The following is a 12,097-nucleotide window of genomic DNA, read 5'->3' as shown; positions in this document are numbered from 1 at the left end:
AAAAAAAAAAAAAAAAAGACTGTTGATCTAGACATTTTAAAAAAACATGACAACAAGCCCATATGTTACTGCAGGCATCCTACATAGATCCCTCTTCTCCGTCACAGGGCACCAGCCATTATCTCCTTCCTCCACTAGCCACCCCCTTTGCCAAACAAATGCGTTTAATCCAAAAAAAAGGGAATTAATTTTGTCCCCTTCAAGAAAAGCGTTTCTCCCCTTAGTTCAAAATTAGTGTTGGAGAGAAGAACGGAAGTGGGGCAGGCCTGGTTTCTGCATCACCAACCATCTTCTGATATGTTTAGAGACTACTCACCCTGCCTTGGTTTCCCTTCACTACTTCCTTAGTTGGGGGCTACACTTCCACTTGGGCCCTGTGCTCTGGTGACTTCACTCTCTCTCTGTGCCATCTGATGCCTAGGGCATCCAGGTTTTAGACAGGACACAAGGAAGCCAAAACTCACTGCTCCTTGCACTTCTCAAAGGGATTTTTAGCTGTCTCTGTGGTAGGGCCCCTAACCACCTCCTCAGCTGTGCATCTGAAAGCACCTGACCATTGCAGTTTTTGTTAAGGAGTTAGGGAGTCTGAACAGGGCTAGTCTCCACAAAAGATTATCAGTCCTGGATTAGGCACAGACTTTATTTTTTTTCCAAGTTGCTACTTTATAGCACTCGTTATGCATCCTGCCTTCCATCAAGGAGGCTCCATCACCTCATCTGGCACCCCCAGGCAAGGTGCAGGCAATAGATTTAAGCAACAGTCCCAAAAGAAACATAAAATAAAGGATTTATTGCCCTTCCTGAGCCCCTTTCCCACAGGGCACTAGCCTCCCATTTTTTCCCCTCTAGTCATTTCCCCAATCTGGATCTTTATGCCCAGTTAACTTCCAGGCTAGCTGTCCGAGATTTCTCCTCTCCCTTTCCAGAGAATCACCAGAAGAAATCCTACTGCTGGGCTTTGTCTGCTCACTACTGAGCTTTTCTAGTCCGTGAGGGCAAAGGGCAATCACCTGTTTCCTTTGCAGCTGAATCAGATAACTGATCCATGCCATGTAATCACCAGCAGACCAGGATAATCTGGGGGAATAGCAGCTCCATCAGAAATGCAGAGCTGGATGACTCTTAAAGGACACATTAGCAAGTGAAAGGGAAGGTGTATGTGTGATCAGAAGAAGTTCAAAGGAAAATAACAGACCTGAGCAATGCTGGGTGTTTTTAACTTCCAGTGTATTTAGTGAGCAAGGAGGGCATTTGGCTCCCCTCAGGACTGTGTTACTGTGTATGGTCAGGCTCTAAACTCCAGGTGTAATAGAGAGATGCATTCTGCTCAGGGAGGGCTGAGAGTCTGCACCAAATACATTGGTGCTTCTCCCCAAGCAGAGAATATTTTCTTTTATCCTTTTGAGCTGTTATGCCTTGTAGTTCCTGAGTCAGCCCCTTGATGACAGAGCAGGGACCTTCCAATTCATCCTCTTGGAGCAGAGGTTTCTAGCCAAACAAGAGTTTAATTTGGAATAGCTAAGGTTGACTAACAGGAATATGATAATAGTGAGCAATATCCTGTGGTGATCAGATCTTGTGCTTGCTGCTGTCTTAGAAATGTCTCCCACATACAGAGAGAGAGAGAGAGAAAGGGCACGGGGGCCAACCAGTTATACTATCTTGCTCTGGCTTCAGAGGCACCTAGTTTGAGAGCCTCTCTCCAGACTTGTGCCAAAGGCTAATCCCTGTAGCTCTAGCTATCAATGGACATGTGGCTATTTAAGTTACAGAAACTACATAGCTGGCAGGCTAATTAGTAGCTTATGGCTTATCCACTCACTGACCATGCTAGAAGAAGAGCACTGCACCAGTGGTAGTGTCTGGAAGCCGCCTGGCTGCAGAGGACAGGCAGGCAGAACTGGGGGGGAGTTCAGGCCACCCCTGCACTCCTCATACGAATGCACATTATCCTAATCCTGTGCCTGGCAAGTCCCTGGCATTGAGAGAGTGAAATCACCCAGCTGTTTATTGCTAGCTCCCCAGGGAGTGAAGGGCACCAAATTAATTAAACTGGGACAAAACTTTTCATAGACATTCCTATTCTGGTATAAGAGCGGCCTTTCTCCCATTAGCTTAGACATGTTTGTAATCACTTTGCAGTAAATTCAGAGAACCCAGCTTTTTATTGGCATAACAGCATCCAGGTAGCTTTTTGTATCAGATTAACTAAAGTAATGTTGAATCTCACTTTTAGTTAAAAGTCGCACAGATTTCTGGGTAGACAAGCCCTTGGAGAGAAAACATATCTTCCCATCCTAGTCTGGGATCTCCCTTTTGGACCCTGGCATGGAAAAGGATTGAATTTGAAAGTGCTCCCACACCAGGATGAGCATGGGTGCAGCAACTGCTGCTCTTTTATCTCATCCCCGGACTGTCCAATTGCATCTTCTCCATCTGAATGTAACTGGCCTGACAACCATTCCCAGCAAATCTGCATTACATCAGCTGCTGTTTCAAACCAGTCAGGAGATAAACTCCTCAGCTATCAGATATATCCAGGGCATTAACAACACAACCTTTAATTAAAAGTCCAGTGTGTCACAGACTGTCACCATAGTGCTCACAAAATCAATGAAGCCACACTAAAACCTTTTGACCCTCTCAGCATGGGTTTGTAACATGAAAGGTTATATTTTCCAATGGCAATGACATTGGCTGTTAGAATGATTGAGCTATAAGCTGTATTGACTGATGCAGCCTACAGGAAGGGTAATGTGGCTTTTCATACACAGCTCACAGTCTTTACGAAGCTAGTGTCAGATTCCTTATCAGTCAGTTACTGTGACCATACGATGAGTTACATCTATGCTTCAGCAATATTTGTGGGTATATACACACATGCATGATGCTTCTGTGTGCATATCTAAACACCATGTTTAGGGCCTGATTCTCTTCCCTCACTGTTGACAAATCAAGAATAATTCCATTGAAGTCAGTGAAGTTACACTGGTGTAAAATGGGTGGCTAAAGCTGGAGAGAACTCCAGAAACATGAGGAAGCTTTGAGAGCATCTTCAAAGCTCGCGCTAAGAGTTTAGGTCCTCATGGTCTTGGAGAACCTAGCAAACAAAAAGTGTGTGTCTGCTCATGAGGGAAACCTTAGATTTACTCTCACATATATAGAGAGATCTTTGGGGGTATAAATATTCATAGGTTCAAAATAAAAAACAGGACTGATAATAAGGATGTGTGTTTATCTCAGTCTTGGTAGAGGCCCTCTGCCATGCCCCTAACTCTTGAGCTGCCCTTGATCTAAATGGGCTGCAGCCTGGTTTTTTCCCCTTGGACTTTCTGGGGACAGGCTCTCTGACTGAAATGGGCATCTTTGGCCCAACTGCTTTGGGTCCATTAGGACCAGCACTAACTCCTTGAACATAAACACAACCTTCCCCTGAGCTCCATGCTTGTGGGTGTGTTGTGAGTATGGTTCAAGTCTTCAGAGCTCGTGAACACACATTGGCAATATATCTCCCATTGATTTTGCACAGGATTCTTAAACAAATTACTCTTTTGTGGCACAAAAAAAGCACACACACAGACAAAAATAATTGACACATCCGTACACATTTCCCTGCTCTTCAAGCAGAGAGTCTTCTGGTAGGGTCAGATTCCCCCTCTCCAATACACGGCCTCTCTCCAAAGTCTCCCAGTGTCACCTAATGTCCTTCTTCCACAGCTGATTCCACAATTAAGCAGTGCCCTCGGTCCCCCAGAAGCATGGCTGTGTCTTCCTGTCTCCTGCAGTAAAGCTTTCTGTGTGCGTCTCTGCTTTTTAAAGACCAGCATCTAACACCTTGGTTTCTTTGTTCTTCACCTGAGGGTTTTACATGTGTTAGACCCTAGCCCCCTGCCTTCTTCCCCTGAGAACTTGGGGAAAAAAAGTACTTCTGATTTTACCTAGGCTATTGTCCCAAGGTGTTTCCACGTGAATAAGCAATCACTGAGGTCTGACAGCTCACTGTTGTACCTGTTTTGGGGAATGTGCCAGAGCCCTGCGAGCAGATGGTCCACTTCACATTCACTGGAATTCCACAATTTAGAAATTCTGTAATGTTAATCAGCACTCATAAAATATCTCAAGACAGATGCCCCAAATCAATCTAATCTTAAAATTAACAAAGGCTAAAGAAAACTCCCTCTCTGTTTAGTAATCCTATTTGAAGATATAAGCTTATGTGTGCAGCCATGGAGATCCATGATATAACTCTGGGGATCTCAGTGGAGTAGAATTTGTCTCATGAATTGTGAGTGCCAGTGGGGTAATCAGTGCAAAGACAGAGTTTATGATTTGTCAATAATATGTTCCCCATGCATGGGGATGCCTTGATATTTGCCGTGAGCTATCATTGACCATGTTTCTAATTTCAACCTAGTATTGATCCCTTAATGCAGTATAATTTCCCTTCATACAGCATCTTTGATACAGAAATATCAGAGAACACTTACTAAGTGATTACAATCTGCACATACAAACACAGGCAGGGTGTATTAGGTACAATTCACCTTGAAGGGCAAGGTGGAAACAAATAGGGCAATAAAAGAGACTGCAAAAGCCAATTACATATTATCTTCTTTCCTAAGTGGTGACCACTTAATTAGAAGACAAGGTATCAAAGATCAGAGAAGAACCCCAGCACTGGGGGGATTGTAAAATGCTATTGAAAGCAGGGAAGTTACTCTTTTTTTTTATGCCAGCATTTTTGAGCTGAAGCTGCTGAATGCTTTTGTGTTTAATTCCCAGGAGACAAGCGAGCAATAGATTTCCTTAGTCAATGCATGCACATTTTGCTGTTGTTTATTTTCAGGCTCCCAGGAGAATGTGCTTATCAAAAAGAGTGCAGCCTAGGCAACTACTGTAAATTGCCCAGAATATCACTTATGTGCTGCAGCCTGAAATCAGAGCTGAGTGACGGCAGGAAAGGGCAGCAACAACAACACAATCAGCTCCACGGAGGAGTGAAAGCTGCTTTCCCTTAACAGGGTTCTTAAGTGAGGCCCTTCTTAATTTAACTTGATCCCATCTGCAATGGGAAGAAATGCAGCACAGAAAAGGGGGCCCTGATGTTGCGAGGAGATGATAGCCAAGTGCATTTTATGTTATTGCACCCATTCCTGTAACTGGTCTTGGCTGGCATCCAACTCCTTTCCCTTCAGTTTTTTAAATACGGGGTCAAGTTCTCTGCTGGTGTAGCTCAACATAGCAACATTGACTTTCATTCAGTAATGATCACCAGCTGAGGATCAGATCCATGGACCTCTTTTCTACTTACCGAACCAACTACATTCCTCTCTCATAGGTTTTTGCAGCAAAAGTGCTCAACTTTGTCCTACCAAACCTGTCCCTGGGATCCATAGATCCAAATGTGGTTTCCCGGAATAAGAAGGAGGTAAGAATGTTAATACCATTTTCATCTGATGAAGTGAACTTGGGGTTCACAAAAGCCTGTGCTCCATATATATGTATCTTATTTAGTTAGTCTATAAAGGTGCATACCCTTTTCAGTCATTGGAGTCTTGGTAGATAGCAAAGAAATAGCAGTACTAGGTATATGACATACTATTGAAGGCTTGGGAGCTTTAAGTCCTTACACTAACAAGCAATTTTAGCCCAAAGTCAGGAACTGTTCAGTCACCAGTTCAGTGCAGTTGGCATCCAGGGTGTGCTTTAGGCCAGAGAGGTAGCATTTGGCTGTGGGGTGCTCAGTGCAGCAAGTATGGGAACCATCCTTTGCCACTGGCATGCAGCTCCAATGGCAGCAGCCCTGGAGGAAGCTGTGGTTTAGAGATGGCTCATATACTTCAGGCTGTGTACCGTTATGGCAACAGAAAGACTTGAGTCCCATCAACACAGAGCAAAACAAATGGCCTCTGCCCCAAAGAGGTTACAGTCAGAGTAGCCACTGTCACCCATTACAGCCTCCATGATTACTACCCAGAGCAGAGCAGCACTGGGGGAAAATATTTTGTCAGCATAAATGTGTCTCATGGGACTGAGCTGCTACGTGGAGAGGCAGCTTCTCTCCTCCCTCTTCCTTACAAACACTCCCAGTACTAGCTGTTGTAGTCACTGGTAAAACCAGATGTCTTAGCAACTGCACAAAATAATGAGTAAAAACGCTCCCACACCTTTCAGGAGAAACAGCCATGTGTAGGCTTGGGTTTGTACTTCAGTGCTGAGGGGGAAAGAAAAGAGAAACCTCAATGAATGAAAAAGCTCAGTGTGAAAAGGTTTCGTGAGCCGGGATCTAAGTTGGTTTCTAAGATCAACAGAAATGACAGAAAATGGTACCCGAGGGCTTCTCAGAAGCAGGAGTGTTTGGCAGGCAAAGCAGACACTTACTCCCTGCCCACCTGTGTGCCACTGAGGCATGCTGTCATTTTTCAAGCCTCTGACTGGCAGGATAAGTTGGATTTGTCTTTAAATAGATACAAGTCCATTCCCCATCTGTGGGAGTGTCTGTGCACCATCAGACTGTACATTTGCCACTTGCCACACACGCTTGATTGAATAGAGAGGGAGCAGACAGGTCAGTCGAAATATAAGCATGGTACAGGTAGGCTTTGTTTGCAGGTTTGGTTTGCTTTGAAAGGGGGGCTGTGCAAAACGGCACCGTTCCATGTCGCCTTGAGTTTCAGTGGTTCGAGGGAACAGTGTTTCATCTCAAATTTCATTTCGAGTCGAAACAGCTGTTCCATTCCATTTTGTCGAAACAGAAACACTGTTTTGACACTGTTTTGAGTTTTGCTACATTGCAATGGGGTGGAAGGCAGCCCAGTTGGGCTGCTTTCCTGTGTCCTGCACTAGATCAGTCCAGGAGCAGGAGGCAGCCCAGCTGGGCTGCTTCCCAGGGCCCCATGCTACATCGCTGGGCTGCCTCCCACCCCTGGTGCGATGTAGCATAAGGCCCTGGGAAGCAGCACAGCTGAGCTGCCTCCCGCCCCCTGCAAGATCTTGTGGTCGAAACATTTCGATCAGCCTCATTTTGTTTTGAGGCTATTTCGACCACCTTTGTTTTGTTCTGATTTTGCTATTTCGAGGTCGAAATTGGTCGAAACAGTGTTGGAATGAAAAAGCTGGTGAAATTTCGCACAACCCTAGAAATTAGGAAAGATGGTCATGAAGAATAACCACAAGGACTCCTGGGTTCTAGTCCTGGATATGACAGAGACCCTCTGCTCAAGTCACGTACTCTCTCTGTGCCCCAGTTTCCGTGTCTGCAAGCAGGAATAATAATATACTGGGTTTAAATCCTCACTGTTTTAAAAAAATCTTTGAATTCTTCATCTGGAAAAGAGAAAAGTAGGTAGAGCACCTGCTTGAATACTATGGCTCTGGACAGAGTCTATGAACCAACCCAGGCAGCACTAGTTAAACGCCCACTTTGTAACCTGTATCTCCTCAAATGTATTAGTGAGCTTTGGAATAACAAAGACCCACAAAACATACGCACACAAATAAGGTTGGCTCCATCCAAGTTATAGGAACAATGCTTAGCTGCATCTATCTGCTCTGTGGTGTTTCATCATGGAAAAGGTGTTACCAACTATTACTTTTAGTTGGTATTACCAACTATTACTTGAGCAACAGTTTAGAGAAGAGTTGATAAACTCCTGTGAAAAAAGATCTGTTCCTGGGTTTTTGAGGAGGATTGACATCACGGGTCACTCCTCAAATGGAAAGTGCTAGTGATATGCTAAGTACTGTCACTGGGGATGAGCTCTGACCTCAGGACATCCCCATTATGGTGAATTCAAATAGATGCCTACCGTCTTCTCTAATTTGGAGCATAATTTTATCCAGTCACGTCATTGGGAAGGGTGATGCTGAGCAGTGTTATAACAACTGAAGGATACAAGGGAGATCCCCCTAAATTTCCTGTTTTCTTTGTGTTCATGCCAGACTGCCCTCAAGATGTAGGTACTGAGAGGTACAGGGTAGACTGGAGATGATTTTCTGTTACTTACATGGATGGAAAGTAATATGGGGTGCTGATGAGAAGCAGTCCCATTTCTGGGAAAAGCAGGGCTAATCTCATTAATTTTTATTCAAGTCTTGCTCCATCTGTCATTGAGATTGTAAATATTCTGGCTGATTTCAGTGAGCACTGGATAAGGCTGTAAGTGCTTAGTAGTATGTTTCATGCTGTGGAAGATACTTGGAGAAAATGCAACCCCGGCCTAGAACTTCTTATGGTCTAAATAGATGGGTAATACCAGGAGACATGGTGGATAACTCTTATCTTAAGGAAAATTTAAAAACCTCTTCATTGGCTGTTGAGATGGGTTCTACAGTTCCCACACCAGGCCTGGGCAAGAAAAAATCACTGAACTGTCTCCAATATAAAGATTTTGACCAGACCTAGTCTTCAGTTGCTGCCCACGGTCTCCATGTTGGCAAGAGAGCTGCCTCCAGCAGTAACCAAGCATAAGGGAACAACAGGGAAAGGAGGCAGACAGAACCAGGATTTTGTAGAAGGCAGAGGACAAGCAAGAAGTGGGAAAAGGCACAAAGGGAACAACGAGTCAGATTTACTAGTAGAGCAAAGGTAGGTAAGAGGGCTGCAGTAAGAAACGAGCCCAGATACAGGGCAATGGAAAGATGGATGGGAACGCGGATATAGGAGGGTGATTGCCCCAGACTGTCATTCACCTGAGGGCTGCTGAATGGCTGGAGGCGTTATATCCCTTATTATTAGTCACAGGACTCTCCCTAGGGTTCAACTCACAGAGCAGGGCATTCCCCCATGGGGCACCCCACATACGTAGCATGCCCTTCATAGCAGGGTGGCTCCCCTCACTGGGCACACTTTCTGTGGGAAGGCAGCCCACTGCACAAGGCACAACCTCCCACAGGCACAACTTGAATGGCACAGCAACCCCCCACCTCAAAAAGTGCCTCCCCACACAAGCCCCCCTCCATAAGGCATCCCCCAGTCACAGGGGGCCTCATGTACAGGAGTTGCTGCAAGCTTCTGCTTCATCTCTACCAGGTCCCATCCACATCACTGGTGATGGAGAACCTTAAAAGTCAACTGAACTTCTCTTCACCCTCCCTACAGCTAACCCTCAGCCCACCAGATGTTACAGATAGCAGGTCTTGGAGCTGCCTTCTCCTGTGCCATCACAACCTGCCTTGCTGCGAAGTGGGGGTGCTGCTTCTTTTGAAGACGGGAGATAAATCCCCATCCTTCTTCCTCATTTCTTTATCCTCCTTACACTAGGAGAAACCTGTGCTGTACACTCACTCCATGTACAGACCTTTAACAACTGGGATAATGATTGTCATCCATTAGTTGTTTTTATCCCTCTCACCATGTTGATCATTCTTTAGGTATTATTTTTTTCCATCCACACACAAGATTGGTCTGCCACTTAGTAGCTAAAAATTCCCTGTTGTTTAAAAGAAAGAAAGAAAGAAGCCCATTAGGCCATCTCTTGGCATTTATGCTATTATATCGGGATGGAAGGGGGCCACCTCATATAAATTTCTCTATATTATTTTATTCCATGTGTAGGGAACATCTGTCAATCCCGCCCCCCACCCTGCTTGATCCCCCAGCCTGAGTCCTTCTTCTGTTGCCTTCAGTGAAATGGAAAAAGAAAAAGGAAACCACCTCAAAGCTGTGTTGCCTTAGTGCAGCACTGCAACACAGCTCCAAAGAAATAAATCACAGATTAGGCTGAAGCCAGTTGCTAAGTAGCTGAAGGAACCCTATGCCTTTTGTTTAAATTGCAAACAAAAAGTTCAGTGGTTTGGGTAAAAATATATTGGGTGATGCCCAGCTGCTAGAAAGAGGGGTGACAAAATTAGATGTGCTAGATGTTCCAGAAGTCAAAGTGTACCTTTTCCAGGAGCACAATCCCAGGGCAGCTCTTTCTAAATTCAGGTAGCTTCATTGTGTTACAGACAGCTTTCAGAAAAGGGAAGAGGTTTCAAACAAGTGGGACGGGGCTGTGCAAGATTCATGGTCCACTGACATGGCTCTCTGCCTGGTGGGAGGTGCAGGTGAGACCTGAGGTGCCTGCAACAGTGATGCTGCACCCCTCGGGGCTGTCTGGGAGAGTGGGTTTAGGCGCTGAATAGTCACACTGGCAGAGTATTACATGAGGGAGCAGAGTGCTCAGAAGCGTCGTCTTCTATTGCTTCCAGGAGTCAAGGATCCCAGGTTTGGGCTGTGATTGTGTAGTTTCAACCAGGATTTCACCACCAATGGATTCTTACAGACGTGTTCCAGACCCCTGTGTCTGTACAGACACATGAGCTCATGTGTGTTGGCAGAGATGTGCTCAGGCTTCCCATGCTTGACCTATTGGAATGAGAGGTCAAGGTAACCAATAATTACCCCTTACTTTGGAGTATTTTTTACTGTGCCCTTAATTTTAATTTCTAGTAAAGAGAAATATAAACCCACACATTTAAAGTGGGGGTCTCAAAACAGCAACACGTTTGAAGAGGGGGTCCCAAAACACCTAAAGTCTAACGGTAGTCAATATTGCTAATTTTCAAGGGTCACCTCTTATATGGGATAGAGGGAACTCTACCTCTGGAGCTTGCTCCTCACATTGGTCAACCAGAGCCCAAACTTAGTGAGCATCGGAGCTCGGAGTAACAGTTCTCTCTCCGAGTAAGTCTCTGGTTCCTGTCTGAGCCATTGGAACTGCAGAGGCAGAAGGTTCTTCATTTGAAGATGATTTTTGTTTCCTGTTCCTCCCTCTAACATCTCCTTGGTAGGATAGCCTATGGGTCTGAGCTTAGTCAAGGAATACATACAGAGTAGGTTATTGACGCCTGATGGTAAATTCTTTTCTGCCCTGGGGAAAACAGAGCATAGGACCAGGAGGCAACCAGCCAGTTCGAGCTTCCTGTTCTTCTGTATATGCCCTGGGAAAGACTAGAGCACCTTAGGGGCCTGCATGGACCTCCGTCAGCTGGTAGTGATCTTCATTTGACCATCATCCACCACCAGTGGGGGCTGCTATAGTGACTTCTATCCTGCCCATCTCTTTCCCCCAGTGCATATACTGGGCTTGGGGCTATGTCCATAGGAGACTTCCCCTGTGGGAAGGGAATCCACAGCAGGGGACTTGCAGGTGGAAGCAGAGAATCCATCATGTGCCAGTTCTAATCCTTGGATTCAGTTCCTGTGACAGATGCAATCACAAGGGCTTTGAGATCTAACAGTGGTCTTGTCGGAAGTAGCCTGAGAGGAAATGGGTAGAGTTTAAAAGCGCTCATCCAATAGCACCACCGTCTTTGTTACCTGTAGGTTTTTAGAAGGATACATCAGCCCCCAGTCAATGCATTTTGCTTCACGGTCTAATGCTTGTCAACTTTAATGAGTGAGTCTGTTCCAAAGCTCCCAGCTAAGTGAGAGCTAATGGGGGACTGCCTCGCAGGTAGTCTCACAATCCCTCATTCCCACACAAAGTAGGGGCTCCAGCATCCTGCCAGGGGGACTCACTTTTGAAGAGTCTCTGTTGCCTGTGAGGATAAAGCCGAGGCTTCATTCTGTTAACCTAAAAATAATGATGTTATCTGAAAGCCCAATGAGATTTTAGAGGAATCAGCTGCTGTGCCAGGGACCAACCTGTAATCGGAGCTAACTGGCAAATATTGAGATGGTAACGCGCGCGTAGGCCACAGAAGCTCGTTTCTCTGTGCACAGTGTACAAATATTTACTGTAGCTTTGCATGATGCAGTAACTAGCCATTCCTAGCAACCCAGGATTGCTGGCTCTCCACTCTTAGCCAGCCTGCAAGAGGAGGATATGAATTTGCAAGTGAAATATTGATATACATTTTTGCCTCTCAGCACCTTATGCCATTGTTTAAATTAATATAAATATTGCCCAACCCTGGGGTCTCCATACTAACTGGCCAAGAGGCCAAGACCACACCTAGCTGGTAAGGGTGCACCAATAAAGATTTTTTTGGCTGATACCAGTGGCCGATTATTAACCAGCCATATCAGCTGATACCGATCCACTGATTGATAGGCAGCCCGGCAGCTTGGAGAGCGGCATCCAGCCATTAAGTCTGGGGGGGGGGGGGACGC

General features: G+C 45.4%; 1 protein-coding gene across 2 annotated transcripts in view; it reads left to right on the top strand.

Moving 5' to 3' along the window:
- Positions 1–12,097, top strand: part of MGLL (monoglyceride lipase) — a 129,239-nt gene that overhangs the window by 98,039 nt on the left and 19,103 nt on the right. For both annotated transcript variants that reach the window (XM_019504942.1, XM_019504941.1), the window contains one exon: positions 5,339–5,428. In XM_019504942.1, the coding sequence (XP_019360487.1) occupies positions 5,339–5,428 (90 nt within the window). The remainder of the gene's footprint in view (positions 1–5,338; positions 5,429–12,097) is intronic.

The sequence above is a fragment of the Gavialis gangeticus genome, unplaced genomic scaffold (genome assembly GCF_001723915.1).
Source record: "Gavialis gangeticus isolate Ggan-Ray unplaced genomic scaffold, GavGan_comp1, whole genome shotgun sequence".
Classification (NCBI taxonomy): domain Eukaryota; kingdom Metazoa; phylum Chordata; order Crocodylia; family Gavialidae; genus Gavialis; species Gavialis gangeticus.
Note: the sequence above shows the minus strand (reverse complement) of the source record. Positions and strands in the feature narration are given on the sequence as shown.